The sequence below is a fragment of the Homalodisca vitripennis genome, chromosome 3, assembly GCF_021130785.1.
Source record: "Homalodisca vitripennis isolate AUS2020 chromosome 3, UT_GWSS_2.1, whole genome shotgun sequence".
Taxonomy (NCBI): Eukaryota; Metazoa; Arthropoda; class Insecta; order Hemiptera; family Cicadellidae; genus Homalodisca; species Homalodisca vitripennis.
This window is the reverse complement of record NC_060209.1, coordinates 192,788,864-192,806,324: the sequence shown is the minus strand read 5'-3', so window position 1 is coordinate 192,806,324 and position 17,461 is coordinate 192,788,864. Positions and strand designations below refer to the sequence as shown.

Sequence of the window (17,461 nt, the reverse complement as noted above, 5' to 3'; positions counted from 1 at the left end):
CAAGTCATACACAAACAAATTAATAATAGTTTGAATTTTTGACTTAATAAATAATGGTCTACAATGTTCTAAAAAATTGGCACCACAAATGATTCTGATAACTTTTTTTTGCAAAATTAATATTTCATTTATCCTGCTGCAGTTTCCGTAAAATATTAAACCGTATCTAAGAATTGACTGAAAGTAAGAAAAAGTAAAAAGTCCTCATTCCTAGCCTTCTCCACCTTTGGTGTTTCTTAAGCATAAGACCCAACAGTCTTACCACAAATTAAAACACATTTACATGCAATTAACATCCTTAGACCTCACTTCTAGTCTTTTCCACCTTTGATGATTCCTGAGCTTTTGACCTGACAGCCTTACCAACAAATAGATTCCATTTACATGCAAAAATTTTCGTTACTCCTCTTCCCCAGACTTCTCCATCTTTGGTGATTCCTGTGCATTTGACCTCATCATCCCTTAGTCCTTACTTCTAGTCTTATCCACCTGTGGTGATTTCTGGGCATTTGACCCGACAGTCTTACCACCAATTAGATCCCAATCACATGCAAACATTTTCTTTAGCCCTCACTCCTCTAGTCTTCTCCACTATTGGTGATTCCTGACCATTTCACCGTACAGAATTACGAACGAGTATATCCCATTCACATGTAATCATCTTTCTTGGACCTTGCTCTTATTCTTCTCCAACTTTGGTGATTCCTGAGCATTTGACCCGACAGTCTTACAACCAAAAAGATTCCATTCACATGCAAAAACTTTCCTTAGTCCTCTCCTGGAGTAGCTATTGAATGTTCCTTATGTATTACATTGCTACTACTTATATAATGTATAGTCACCTGCTTTTTTCTACGTTTGCGAAGTTCATTCAACTTCTTCTTTAGAAAAGATGCCTTCTTCAAATCCAGTGATCCTAAGGCATCTAAGTACTCCTCATGCTCATCCTGATATAATAAAAATCAAATTAAAGTATTTCATTTTACAGGTTTTTATACAGCGACCCTGTAGATTTTGGTCATTATTTCTATCTTGTTATCTTAAACAATATCATTAGAATACAAATAATTTTATTTATAACAATTAACTAATCATATTTTTTATTATCTCAAACGAAAAAAAATTATTATTATCTGAATAAAATATAATATATTTCATTATTGTGTAGATACCTACATTAAAATCGACAAGTAATGTAGTAAACGATTTATTATCGATTATGTGGTGTTATCTTGTAACCTGAACATGTTTATAGCCAATATACAAGTTTCATTAATAAGCAATATCATTGAGATATGTTACAGATTCAAAAGTATGTCAGAATATGATTGATTTCTAGTCAAGGCCTGATTCTATAGCGAATGGTGAAGGATTCTCATCATAGTTCTTGGGTTGTCTGATTTTGATTTACTACACTATTATCAGTTATGAAACTCGAGGAGACGTGATCTCACCTCTAACCAGACTACACTTCATCGTTTGTCATATTTAATCAGTGAGATAAACTTATGTTATTCTATTTTGTTTTGTCATACCCGCAACTTCCTTTACTTCTCCTTCGCCTAGAAGGATAGCTTCTTCTTTCTCCTACAAAAGAGCATCAATTACTACAAAAAAAAAGTATAAACAAAACACAATTATATTATACTGAAAAGAATAATTATGTCCGCCAGAAATTAGACACAAAAAAGTTGGATTTACAAAAAGTATTTCTTCCTCTGGGACTTGATATCGTATATATGTATATAGATTATAACAAATAATAATGTATAGTATAATGAAATATAATTATTAATTAACATAGAATTATTTTAATTTTATTTAAGTTTAAATTATTAAACTGCATCAGTTGTTAATTTGAACTTGAAGAGACAATCTCACCCCTCATCAGACTACAAACCATTGTCTCTTAGTTCAGCCATTCACTATCCTAAACTTCTATTATTTTGTCATACTCACGGCATGTTCATCGCCTCTTTCTTCTTCACCAGCTCATGTCACTTTACTTCGTCTTTCTATATGCTGCAACAGAACATTAATTACTAAAAACCTAGTATAAAACAAAACACAATTATATTATAATGAAAACTACTCATATGCGCCAAAAACTACTCAGAAATTAAACCAATAAAGATTTATTTACAATAGATATGTGTGTTAGTAATAATAGTAATAGTAAAATAGTGTATAGTATAATAATATACTATATTTATATGCCTTATAAATATAGTTACGTGTATATAGTTTCGTCAAAACTAGCCATGTAGGACCAATTATACATTCAGATGCAAGGTAACTAAATAAAGTAACCCCAATAATTTACCCTGATCATGGATGGCCAGTTCCTTAGACCTGTAGTTTCCTATTAGACTTTATTTAAGTCTTTCTTTAAATCACATACTACTAGTAGGACACTTGCCCGAGATATATATATATATATATATATATATAAGCAGTTACACAATTACATATGTGAAATATTTAGTTAAAATTGATAACAGTACCTAAAAATAAGTGGAGTAGCTATTGAATGTTCCTTATGTATTACATTGCTACTACTTATATAATGTATAGTCACCTGCTTTTTTCTAAGTTTGCGAAGTTCATTCAACTTCTTCTTTAGAAAAGATGCCTTCTTCAAATCCAGTGATCCTAAGGCATCTAAGTACTCCTCATGCTCATCCTGATATAAATAAAAATCAAATTAAAGTATTTCATTTTACAGGTTTTTATACAGCGACCCTGTAGATTTTGGTCATTATTTCTATCTGGTTATCTAAACAATATCATTAGAATACAAATAATTTTATTTTATAACAATTAACTAATCATATTTTTTATTATCTCAAAAGAAAAAAAAAATTATTATTATCTGAATAAAACTATAATATATTTCATTATTGTGTAGATACCTACATTAAAATCGCGACAAGTAATGTAGTAAACGATTTATTATCGATTATGTGGTGTTATCTTGTAACCTGAACATGTTTATAGCCAATATACAAGTTTCATTAATAAGCAATATCATTGAGATATGTTACAGATTCAAAAGTATGTCAGAATATGATTGATTTCTAGTCAAGGGCCCTGATTCTATAGCGAATGGTGAAGGATTCTCATCATAGTTCTTGGGTTGTCATGATTGTGATTTACTACACTATTATCAGTTTATGAAAACTCAAGGAGACGTGATCTCACCTCTAACCAGACTACACTTCATCGTTTGTCATATTTAATCAGTGAGATAAACTTATGTTATTCTATTTTGTTTTGTCATACCCGCAACTTCCTTTACTTCTCCTTCGCCTAGAAGGATAGCTTCTTCTTTCTCCTACAAAAGAGCATCAATTACTACAAAAAAAGTATAAACAAAACACAATTATATTATACTGAAAAGAATAATTATGTCCGCCAGAAATTAGACACAAAAAAGTTGGATTTACAAAAAGTATTTCTTCCTCTGGGACTTGATATCGTATATATGTATATAGATTATAACAAATAATAATGTATAGTATAATGAAATATAATTATTAATTAACATAGAATTATTTTAATTTTAATTTAAGTTTAAATTATTAAACTGCATCAGTTGTTAATTTGAACTTGAAGAGACAATCTCACCCCTCATCAGACTACAAAAACCATTGTCTCTTAGTTCAGCCATTCACTATTATTTTGTCATAACTCACGGCATGTTTCATCGCCTCTTTCTTCTTCACCAGCTCATGTCACTTTACTTCGTCTTTTCTATATGCTGCAACAGAACATTAATTACTAAAAAACCTAGTATAAACAAAACACAATTATATTATAATGAAAACTACTCATATGCGCCAAAAACTACTCAGAAATTAACCAATAAAGATTTATTTACAATAGATATGTGTGTTAGTAATAATAGTAATAGTAAAATAGTGTATAGTAATAATAATATACACCGTGTCCCAAAAAAAACTGAACAACTTTATTAGATTGTAATTATTTTAATAACACACATATAAAAGAATTTTTTGATTTAAAGTAACACGCATAATCTTAAGTTATTTTGGTACAACCTTTATTTGTGAACCTCAACATGGTTTCCATTGTTGGCAAAAAGATAGTCGATTCGGCTATCTAACTCTGCCCACACTCGATGACGCATTTCCTCATTAATTTTTGGAAAAGGCCGTGATAATCCTTAGTCTCAATTCTTGAATGTTTAACACTTTAGACTTGAAAACCTGGTCTTTTTACAAATCCCCAGACAAAAAAATCACATGGTGTTATGTCTGGGGACCGTGGGGGCCAGGCTATGGAACCACCGCGCCCAATCCACCGACGAGGGAAAGTGTCATCAAGTGATTCTCTTACAAATAAGTTCCAGTGCGGAGGGGCACCATCTTGTTGAAAAAAAACGTTGGGCTGTAGGTCTTCTAGCTGTGGGGTAAGCGTAGTTTTCTAGCATGTCTAGATAAATGTTACCATTAATTGTTTTTTCATTGAAGAAAAAACGGGCCAATAAGTCTGTCATAGGAAATAGCACACCACACATTTAAACTTGGGACTGTCTCGAACATGTTCCCGAACTTGATATGGTCTTTCTGTACCCCAAATACGCACGTTATGTTTATTCACTTTTCCACATACATGGAACGTGGCCTCATCAGAAAACACTACCTTCTTTAGAAAGTTCTCATCAGCAGTTAAACGATCAAGCACAGTAACTGCAAAGTGTTTACGTTTAAGTTTGTCAATCTGGAGTAATTTGCTGCAAAATTTGCAGCTTATAAGGTTTCATTTTCAAATTTTTCTTTAAAATTCTTTGAACACTGGATTTTGATAAATTTAACTCACGTGCTGCAGTGCGAATAGATTTTTTGAGGACTCCGTAGAAATGTTTGTTGCACGTTTCTCAATAGCTTCATTTGGCAGTTTAGGCCTACCATTGTTTTTTGAATGTTTTATGCTGCCAGTTAACATGAACTTATCATACCAGGCTCGAATGCTGTTCCTTGATGGTGGATGGCGACCATAGCGTGTTCTAAACCTTCTTTGCACTACAATATCTGATTTGGTTTCAATGTACCACTCAACACACTGCGCTTTCTCCTGTGCATTCATAGTGACTGCTTTATTGTAGGTTATGTTTTGGGGTTAAGCAGTTTGAGCAAACAACAATGAAACAGCTGATCTTTACAACTAACATTAAAAAAAAACTTTATAAACTCTACCTTCATGTGGTCATGCTTATAATAATCTAAATTTAAACTTTGCGGATTTTATTAGGCTTTAAAGTTGTTCAGTTTTTTTTTGGGACGCACTGTACTATATTTATATGCCTTATAAATATAGTTACGTGTATATAGTTTCGTCAAAACTAGCCATGTAGGACCAATTATACATTCAGATGCAAGGTAACTAAATAAAGTAACCCCAATAATTTACCCTGATCATGGATGGCCAGTTCCTTAGACCTGTAGTTTCTTATTAGACTTTATTTAAGTCTTTCTTTAAATCACATACTACTAGTAGGACCCTTGCCCGTTATATATATATATATATATATATATATATATATATATATATATATATATATATATATATATATATATATAAGAAGTTACACAATACATATTTGAAATATTTAGTTAAAATTGATAACAGTACCTAAAAATAAGTGGAGTAGCTATTGAATGTTCCTTATGTATTACATTGCTACTACTTATATAATGTATAGTCACCTGCTTTCTTCTAAGTTTGCGAAGTTCATTCAACTTCTTCTTTAGAAAAGATGCCTTCTTCAAATCCAGTGATCCTAAGGCATCTAAGTACTCCTCATGCTCATCCTGATATAATAATAAAAATCAAATTAAAGTATTTCATTTTACAAGTTTTTATACAGCGATCCTGTAGATTTTGGTCATTATTTCTATCTGGTTATCTTAAACAATATCATTAAAATACAAATAATTTTATTTATAACAATTAACTAATCATATTTTTTATTATCTCAAAAGAAAAAAAATTATTATTATCTGAATAAAATATAATATATTTCATTATTGTGTAGATACCTACATTAAAATCGACAAGTAATGTAGTAAACGATTTATTATCGATTATGTGGTGTTATCTTGTAACCTGAACATGTTTATAGCCAATATACAAGTTTCATTAATAAGCAATTTCATTGAGATATGTTACAGATTCAAAAGTATGTCAGAATATGATTGATTTCTAGTCAAGGCCTGATTCTATAGCGAATGCTGAAGGATTCTCATCATAGTTCTTGGGTTGTCTGATTTTGATTTACTACACTATTATCAGTTATGAAACTCGAGGAGACGTGATCTCACCTCTAACCAGACTACACTTCATCATTTGTCATATTTAATCAGTGAGATAAACTTATGTTATTCTATTTTGTTTTGTCATACCCGCAACTTCCTTTACTTCTCCTTCGCCTAGAAGGATAGCTTCTTCTTTCTCCTACAAAAGAGCATCAATTACTACAAAAAAAGTATAAACAAAACACAATTATATTATACTGAAAAGAATAATTATGTCCGCCAGAAATTAGACACAAAAAAGTTGGATTTACAAAAAGTATTTCTTCCTCTGGGACTTGATATCGTATATATGTATATAGATTATAACAAATAATAATGTATAGTATAATGAAATATAATTATTAATTAACATAGAATTATTTTAATTTTATTTAAGTTTAAATTATTAAACTGCATCAGTTGTTAATTTGAACTTGAAGAGACAATCTCACCCCTCATCAGACTACAAACCATTGTCTCTTAGTTCAGCCATTCACTATCCTAAACTTCTATTATTTTGTCATACTCACGGCATGTTCATCGCCTCTTTCTTCTTCACCAGCTCATGTCACTTTACTTCGTCTTTCTATATGCTGCAACAGAACATTAATTACTATAAACCTAGTATAAACAAAACACAATTATATTATAATGAAAACTACTTATATGCGCCAGAAATTAACCAACAAAGATTTATTTACAATAGATATGTTTGTTAGTAATAATAGTCATAGTAAAATAGTGTATAGTATAATAATATACTATATTTATATGCCTTATACTTACGTGTATATATTTTCGTCAAAACTAGCCATGTAGGACCAATTATACATTCAGATGCAAGGTAACTAAATAAAGTAACCCCATTAATTTACCCTGATCATGAATGGCCAGTTCCTTAGACCTGTAGTTTCTTATTAGACTTTATTTAAGTCTTTCTTTAAATCACATACTACTAGTAGGACACTTGCCCGAGATATATATATATATATATATATATATATATATATATACTCGCTTTCGCTCGCCGGGGGGCTCCGCCCCCCAGGCCCCCTTAGGGGTGTTACTTTAAGTTCGGGTTCGAGATCAATTTAGGTATTAGCTAATTTTCTATTAGTACAGTTTTGAAATCAGGCAATTTTTTGAGAGTGGGTAATTTTATCAGACTCAATTGTATTTGGGGTAGATAGTAGTTGTTCAATATTCAGGTAGGGAGAAAAAGATAGGATTTCAGTGAAAAAAAGGTGAAGAGGCTGATTTATGAGCTTGATATCAAGGATATTATAAACTATTGCATTTGATCATTTGAAGGTAATAGAGATGGTGGTTTTAAATGAAGAAAATGCTTTTGATGGAATAAATGGATGGTTGGAATTTCAGTACAAAAATATGTATGAATTTTGAAATGAGTAAAAGTAAGTTGGCTGTTTGTCGGTTAACCTACGCTCAGGCATTGAGGTTAGCGTATTCAGTCTCGCCACAGGGATGCACAAAACGCAGAGACCATGTATATGTACACATTTATAACAACAAGTAGCTTATTAAATCAGCTTTGGTTTTAAGTGCAATAGTTAGTTATGTTTATGGCATAACTTATGGTTGAATGCAATGGTAGAACAGGTTGTTAAATTGTTAAAGTATTGATTAAATATGTCAGATGGTTGATGGCATGAAAACACGATGACTTAGACAATGTTAATGAATGGTGAATTGACTTTGAGGTAAAAGAATTGGGTTTATTTTTTAGGATGAAAAGAATATTGCTGTTTAATTAATTTGTCATTATTCGTTTTAAGCAAAAGAGATGGTTGATTTTGTGTGTGTTGAATATGAATAGTGGTTTAAAAATATAGAATAAAATGTGTTTGGAATTTTGAAAAGAACAGAAAATCAGTTGTTTGCCCGTCGGTTTACCAACGCTCAGATATTGAGGTTGGCGTATCCAGTCTCGCCACGGGGAGGCCGGCAAACTTAGAGACCATATCTATTTACATATTTACACAAAACGGGGAGTTTTATTCTGGCAGATCCCCTTGCCTACTGCTAATAAAGTCATCAGGGAGTTTTGGTAAAGCAGTTCCCTTTGCCTACTGCTAATGAAATCATCAGGGAGTTTTGGTAAAGCAGTTCCCTTTGCCTACTGCTAATGAAATCATCAGGGAGTTTTGGTAAAGCAGTTCCCTTTGCCTACTGCTAATGAAATCATCAGGGAGTTTTGGTGAAGCAGTCCCCTTTGCCTACTGCTAATGAAATCATCAGGGAGTTTTGGTAAAGCAGTTCCCTTTGCCTACTGCTAGGTCAAATCACGACGGGGAGTTTTTTTTAAGTGGCAGATCCCCTAGCCTACTGCCGAAGACTTAATCAGTGTTTAGAAGGAGCTCGTCATATACAATATTCTTTGCATAGGCGACTCCTTCTACTATTCTGTCGTCTGGTACAAGAACGACGATGTCGTCTGGACGTCTCACTCTGCTCAACAGGACGTAGAGCTGGCCATGAGTGAAGCAGTCCGTTCTCAGGTCGACTCCGACGTACTCAATTGTCTGGCCTTGGCTCTTGTGACCAGTCATGCAGTACGCCAACATGAGGGGGAACTGACGGCGACAAACCCGGAGCGGCGATCCTTCGGCAAACGCGAACCTGAACGTAATCCGGGGAATTCCGATAGGTTGCGTGTTGCCGATAAGTCTGACGGTGATCAGTCGGCTGCTGATCGCCGTCACAATGACTTTGGTGCCGTTCACGAGTCCATCACCGATATTTAAGTTTCTCATGATTAAGCATACGGAGCCGACCTTGAGACGCAGGACGTGATCTGGCACTCCTTTGCCAGTGGCCTGGTTGAGGAGATTTACGTCCACATCCAGCCCGTCGTCGTCTTCTCTGTCCACGGTGTCCGCGCTTCTCAACTCATGAATGCGCCCGTCCATGAGGTCTAGGATGCGACCGTTGATCTCCTTGACGTTCACATTCAGAGTTGAGAGTATTGCCCGTCTCGCACAAAGATCAGGATCTCGCAGAACACCAGGAGGAAACACATCCGTTATTAAGTCCGCGAGAGAAGTGAGGCATCTCACCCCAGTGAGGGGAATGAGAGACTCTCTCTCGCGGCCTTCTCCAAAAAGTAAAGGATTTATTGTTCCATTGCCTACTCCAAGGAGGAAGTTGGAGTAGTCAATGGAACCACTAGTTCTCTGGGGTGTCGTCAGGGAAAATAGTGTGAACAGTCGCCACAGATGTGACGCCCGAAGTGACACGCACGCGACATCAGCTGGTGTGCGAGCCTTCTCAACGACGGGCGCAATCTGACGGAAGTCCCCGGAGCAGATGAAGATCTTATTCCCGAATGGCACACTACTATTCATGAGATCCCGGAGGGATCTGTCGATCATCTCGAAGATGTAGCGGTGTGCCATCGGGGCCTCATCAAACACAATGAGCTGTGCTGCTCTGATGAGTTCTGCTCGCTGGGACCCGTTGGTGATGTTCCACACACCTGTGCCGTGACCTAGGTCTAGAGGGAGTCGGAACATGCTATGTGCTGTTGTTCCTCCAGCCATGTTCCTTGCAGCAATCCCTGAGCTAGCCACGGCGAGTGCAACCTGTCGACAACCACGGACATACGCAAGGATGACACGAATCAGAGAGGTCTTCCCATAACCCCCGGGACCGTCCAGAAATATGATTCTAGAAGTGCGTCGGTCACGGGGGTTGAGAAGCAGAGAGCGAACGTACTCAAACACACGGCGCTGGTCTGGGGAGAGTTTGGGCACCCAGTCCTCAACGATGGTTCGCTGGAGGTTCTCGCCGTAGTTGAGTAGCTCTCTACCTAACTCAGTCGTGTCATCCTCGACGTAGGGGAGTCCATGATCTTTCAAGCACGATCCCTGCTGGCGGAGGCTCCGATCGATGTCTATCAAGGTAAGTTTCACCGCCAGTTCAGGGTCGAGAGGGTTCCTTTCTAAGTGATCCTCGCTAAGGTGGTTCTTGAAAGACTCCCACAGAAGAGCAGCGGGAGCTCCCATGTTGCAGAGGATCACGAAGAAGGAACGGAGCCTAGGTCCAGTCATAAACGTAGATGCCTCGCGCAGCGCGTGATTGTATTCTTCTTCGTCTTCCACCAGGCCGAGATTGCGGGCTACGTCCTGAAACGTCCGGCAACCAGGACCGCCACGAGCCAGAAGATCAACGTAACCACGGCAAGGTGTAGACATAAGTAGAATACGAAGGTAGTATTGTTCTCCTCGGTTGGGAGAGACCCACATCAACCTACATACCTTCTCACCACGCTGGCGAGTCGTTACAAAGTGATGGCCATCGGGGTGTTCGTACAATTCCGCAGTACGTGGGCGCTTAGTGTGCACCATGAACTTCTCGTAAAATGTCTGGTACGTGACATTGTCAAAAGTTTCATGGTGCGGGCGATTGAAGTAGACCATAAGCTTGGAGCTTGCTTGAGTGACTGCATCAGAGAGCTGTCTCGGCCGAAAGACAACACTTTGTTTGCCCTCTAAATGCACGGGAAGACACTCAACGGTGGGCTCGAGCTTTGACACAGGAAAGTCGAGAAGACGCCAGCATGCGTCGCTGGCACCCACCATTCTCTTCGTCACGTAATGCTCGACCTCATCCTCTTGTTTCCCCAGGGGAGTGACGGTTACGTTCTGGAGAGAACCGCCTTTCATGAGGTACTTAAAGAGGTACTTGATTACGCGACGAGTAGAAGCAAGCTCCAAGTTTATGTGCGCCTCGTATTTGAGCAGTAATGCGGAATTGTACGGAACGACCCAGCCATCATGCACTTTGATCTGTCTCCTCCGTGATGTGATAAAGCCTTCGTTTGTGTAGTCTCGTTTGTATTGGACGAACCCCCTCTCGTCCACGTGGGTGGTTTGGCAGGCAGGCTTGGGGTAGAACTTGTTGCAGTGCCCCTTTGCAGAGTCCCAGCACAGGAAGTCGGTGCGGTGGTCAGTACCACATGGACCATGAATCATGTGTTTCAGCACCAACTTCCTGAGTCTTCCAGCGGCTTCCTCCTCCGAAGGGATGTCTGCGCGTATTACGGAGTCAATGTCACGTACCTGTACCGGTCCATCGCCGTCAATTTTAAACACAATGTGGGCATGAGGAAGGCCCCTCATATATATATATATATATATATATATATATATATATATATATATATATATATAAGCAGTTACACAATACATATTTGAAATATTTAGTTAAAATTGATAACAGTACCTAAAAATAAGTGGAGTAGCTATTGAATGTTCCTTATGTATTACATTGCTACTACTTATATAATGTATAGTCACCTGCTTTTTTCTAAGTTTGCGAAGTTCATTCAACTTCTTCTTTAGAAAAGATGCCTTCTTCAAATCCAGTGATCCTAAGGCATCTAAGTACTCCTCATGCTCATCCTGATATAATAAAAATCAAATTAAAGTATTTCATTTTACAGGTTTTTATACAGCGACCCTGTAGATTTTGGTCATTATTTCTATCTGGTTATCTTAAACAATATCATTAGAATACAAATAATTTTATTTATAACAATTAACTAATCATATTTTTTATTATCTCAAAAGAAAAAAAAATTATTATTATCTGAATAAAATATAATATATTTCATTATTGTGTAGATACCTACATTAAAATCGACAAGTAATGTAGTAAACGATTTATTATCGATTATGTGGTGTTATCTTGTAACCTGAACATGTTTATAGCCAATATACAAGTTTCATTAATAAGCAATATCATTGAGATATGTTACAGATTCAAAAGTATGTCAGAATATGATTGATTTCTAGTCAAGGCCTGATTCTATAGCGAATGGTGAAGGATTCTCATCATAGTTCTTGGGTTGTCATGATTGTGATTTACTACACTATTATCAGTTATGAAACTCGAGGAGACGTGATCTCACCTCTAACCAGACTACACTTCATCGTTTGTCATATTTAATCAGTGAGATAAACTTATGTTATTCTATTTTGTTTTGTCATACCCGCAACTTCCTTTACTTCTCCTTCGCCTAGAAGGATAGCTTCTTCTTTCTCCTACAAAAGAGCATCAATTATTACAAAAAAAAGTATAAACAAAACACAATTATATTATACTGAAAAGAATAATTATGTCCGCCAGAAATTAGACACAAAAAAGTTGGATTTACAAAAAGTATTTCTTCCTCTGGGACTTGATATCGTATATATGTATATAGATTATAACAAATAATAATGTATAGTATAATGAAATATAATTATTAATTAACATAGAATTATTTTAATTTTATTTAAGTTTAAATTATTAAACTGCATCAGTTGTTAATTTGAACTTGAAGAGACAATCTCACCCCACATCAGACTACAAATCATTGTCTCTTAGTTCAGCCATTCACTATGCTAATCTTCTATTATTTTGTCATACTCACGGCATGTTCATCGCCTCTTTCTTCTTCACCAGCTCATGTCACTTTACTTCGTCTTTCTATATGCTGCAACAGAACATTAATTACTATAAACCTAGTATAAACAAAACACAATTATATTATAATGAAAACTACTTATATGCGCCAGAAATTAACCAACAAAGATTTATTTACAATAGATATGTTTGTTAGTAATAATAGTCATAGTAAAATAGTGTATAGTATAATAATATACTATATTTATATGCCTTATACTTACGTGTATATAGTTTCGTCAAAACTAGCCATGTAGGACCAATTATACATTCAGATGCAAGGTAACTAAATAAAGTAACCCCATTAATTTACCCTGATCATGAATGGCCAGTTCCTTAGACCTGTAGTTTCTTATTAGACTTTATTTAAGTCTTTCTTTAAATCACATACTACTAGTAGGACACTTGCCCGAGATATATATATATATATATATATATATATATATATATATATATATATATAAGCAGTTACACAATACATATGTGAAATATTTAGTTAAAATTGATAACAGTACCTAAAAATAAGTGGAGTAGCTATTGAATGTTCCTTATGTATTACATTGCTACTACTTATATAATGTATAGTCACCTGCTTTTTTCTAAGTTTGCGAAGTTCATTCAACTTCTTCTTTAGAAAAGATGCCTTCTTCAAATCCAGTGATCCTAAGGCATCTAAGTACTCCTCATGCTCATCCTGATATAATAAAAATCAAATTAAAGTATTTCATTTTACAGGTTTTTATACAGCGACCCTGTAGATTTTGGTCATTATTTCTATCTGGTTATCTTAAACAATATCATTAGAATACAAATAATTTTATTTATAACAATTAACTAATCATATTTTTTATTATCTCAAAAGAAAAAAAAATTATTATTATCTGAATAAAATATAATATATTTCATTATTGTGTAGATACCTACATTAAAATCGACAAGTAATGTAGTAAACGATTTATTATCGATTATGTGGTGTTATCTTGTAACCTGAACATGTTTATAGCCAATATACAAGTTTCATTAATAAGCAATATCATTGAGATATGTTACAGATTCAAAAGTATGTCAGAATATGATTGATTTCTAGTCAAGGCCTGATTCTATAGCGAATGGTGAAGGATTCTCATCATAGTTCTTGGGTTGTCATGATTGTGATTTACTACACTATTATCAGTTATGAAACTCGAGGAGACGTGATCTCACCTCTAACCAGACTACACTTCATCGTTTGTCATATTTAATCAGTGAGATAAACTTATGTTATTCTATTTTGTTTTGTCATACCCGCAACTTCCTTTACTTCTCCTTCGCCTAGAAGGATAGCTTCTTCTTTCTCCTACAAAAGAGCATCAATTACTACAAAAAAAAGTATAAACAAAACACAATTATATTATACTGAAAAGAATAATTATTATGTCCGCCAGAAATTAGACACAAAAAAGTTGGATTTACAAAAAGTATTTCTTCCTCTGGGACTTGATATCGTATATATGTATATAGATTATAACAAATAATAATGTATAGTATAATGAAATATAATTATTAATTAACATAGAATTATTTTAATTTTATTTAAGTTTAAATTATTAAACTGCATCAGTTGTTAATTTGAACTTGAAGAGACAATCTCACCCAACATCAGACTACAAATCATTGTCTCTTAGTTCAGCCATTCACTATGCTAAACTTCTATTATTTTGTCATACTCACGGCATGTTCATCGCCTCTTTCTTCTTCACCAGCTCATGTCACTTTACTTCGTCTTTCTATATGCTGCAACAGAACATTAATTACTATAAACCTAGTATAAACAAAACACAATTATATTATAATGAAAACTACTTATATGCGCCAGAAATTAACCAACAAAGATTTATTTACAATAGATATGTTTGTTAGTAATAATAGTAATAGTAAAATAGTGTATAGTATAATAATATACTATATTTATATGCCTTATACTTATGTGTGTATATAGTTTCGTCAAAACTAGCCATGTAGGACCAATTATAAATCATTCAGATGCAAGGTAACTAAATAAAGTAACCCCAATAATTTACCCTGATCATGGATGGCCAGTTCCTTAGACCTGTAGTTTCTTATTAGACTTTATTTAAGTCTTTCTTTAAATCACATACTACTAGTAGGACACTTGCCCGAGATATATATATATATATATATATATATATATATATATATATATATATATATATATAAGCAGTTACACAATACATATTTGAAATATTTAGTTAAAATTGATAACAGTACCTAAAAATAAGTGGAGTAGCTATTGAATGTTCCTTATGTATTACATTGCTACTACTTATATAATGTATAGTCACCTGCTTTTTTCTAAGTTTGCGAAGTTCATTCAACTTCTTCTTTAGAAAAGATGCCTTCTTCAAATCCAGTGATCCTAAGGCATCTAAGTACTCCTCATGCTCATCCTGATATAATAAAAATCAAATTAAAGTATTTCATTTTACAGGTTTTTATACAGCGATCCTGTAGATTTTGGTCATTATTTCTATCTGGTTATCTTAAACAATATCATTAAAATACAAATAATTTTATTTATAACAATTAACTAATCATATTTTTTATTATATCAAAAGAAAAAAAATCTATTATTATCTGAATAAAATATAATATATTTCATTATTGTGTAGATACCTACATTAAAATCGACAAGTAATGTAGTAAACGATTTATTATCGATTATGTGGTGTTATCTTGTAACCTGAACATGTTTATAGCCAATATACAATTTTCATTAATTAGCAATATCATTGAGATATATTACAGATTCAAAAGTATGTCAGAATATGATTGATTTCTAGTCAAGGCCTGATTCTATAGCGAATGGTGAAGGATTCTCATCATAGTTCTTGGGTTGTCATGATTGTGATTTACTACACTATTATCAGTTATGAAACTCGAGGAGACGTGATCTCACCTCTAACCAGACTACACTTCATCGTTTGTCATATTTAATCAGTGAGATAAACTTATGTTATTCTATTTTGTTTTGTCATACCCGCAACTTCCTTTACTTCTCCTTCGCCTAGAAGGATAGCTTCTTCTTTCTCCTACAAAAGAGCATCAATTACTACAAAAAAAAGTATAAACAAAACACAATTATATTATACTGAAAAGAATAATTATGTCCGCCAGAAATTAGACACAAAAAAGTTGGATTTACAAAAAGTATTTCTTCCTCTGGGACTTGATATCGTATATATATGTATATAGATTATAACAAATAATAATGTATAGTATAATGAAATATAATTATTAATTAACATAGAATTATTTTAATTTTATTTAAGTTTAAATTATTAACCCTCCCAGCGTTAGAAGTCGAAGTACACCGCTGGAGCGTCAGTCGTCGAATAATCGACGGGTAGACAGTAGCTTACAAAGACGCCGCTAGATGCGTTTCTATCGCAACAAACGTCAAGTATCGTATATCGTTGTAAAGAGCAGATTACAAGCTTTCTGCCGTGTACTGTCTCAAGACAGTTATAATGTTTGGTGAGCTGTACGGCTTGTAGAAAAACAACAACGTGTTACTGACAGCTGTTCTTGCACAACAGGTTGCCGTAGCGTTGTTTTGTCGTGGTCAGTTCGTGTTTATAGTTGGTTATCTTTTGAAAATGAGTGACAATTTACGTTCTCAATCTAGTCCTATACGGAATATATTAGACGAAGTGATTTCTAGTGAAGATGAGAGCAATGGAAGCGACATTGATGTGGGAAATATTCCATCTGACCATTCGCTAACAGATTTTTCATCGGGCAGCGGTGAGGAATACGTTCCCGATTATGAAGACTTGGAAACATCTGACAAAGAAACTCCAGGTAATGAAGATGATGTTTCTGATAATGGTAGTGTTGTCGGTGATAGGGCTGCAGGCCGTTTGAATCCATGGCTCAGAATTTATCCCCCAGAGCCAGAAAAGGACATTAGGTCTCAGTTCCAAGTCAGAAATCCTGGTATAAAAAATTGCCCTCCTCGTAATAGTAGGCCCATTGAGTATTTGAATTTGTTTCTAACTGCAGCTTTTTGGCAGTTACTAACTAGAGAAACTAATGCATATGCTGACAGAGCAATAGCTAAAAAACGAAATGAGGGAACCCTATCGAGAAATTCAAGGTGGAAAAAATGGTCACCAGTCACAGTAGCTGAGATGAAAAAATTGGCATTGACCATAAATATGGGGATTATTATAAAAAAAAAATGTGAAGCACTACTGGGATGTTAGGACCTCTCAGGGTACACCATTTTATTCCATGGTTATGAAATCAAGCAGATATTTTCTAATTAGTGGTTTTTTGCATCTGTCATCAGCAGTGAACATTGAGATAGGTCAGCCCGGTTATGATCCCTGGCAAAAAGTAAGATACTTTCTTGACCATCTAAATTTAGAAAAACCTTTTTAACAGGTACCATAAATAAAAACTCTAAATTTTTACCCAAAGCTGTCAAGAATGCAGACCTGGAGCCCAGAGAAACCATATATTTTAGGAAAGGAGATTTACTGCTTGTCAAGTTCAAGCAGAGAGCTGGTAAAAAGCCTGTGTTTGCTCTGACAACTGCATGTCATGCAGAGGATCAGCTGATAAGAAGCAAAAAAGGTCTGGAAGGGATGAAACCTCTTCTCATTCATAAGTAT

The 17,461-nt window shown here is 34.6% G+C and overlaps 1 protein-coding gene across 1 annotated transcript; it reads right to left on the bottom strand.

Annotated features, from left to right (window-relative positions):
* Window positions 1–399: 399 nt before the first annotated feature.
* Window positions 400–15,763, bottom strand: LOC124358533. The gene is made up of 9 exons (XM_046810832.1): window positions 15,749–15,763; window positions 15,128–15,232; window positions 13,375–13,479; window positions 11,636–11,740; window positions 8,708–11,398; window positions 5,730–5,834; window positions 2,579–2,683; window positions 843–947; window positions 400–438 (listed from the first exon to the last, which is right to left on the bottom strand). The coding sequence occupies exons 1-9, from the start codon at window positions 15,761–15,763 to the stop codon at window positions 400–402; spliced, it is 3,375 nt and encodes a 1,124-aa protein (XP_046666788.1).
* Between the last annotated feature and the right edge of the window lie 1,698 nt (window positions 15,764–17,461).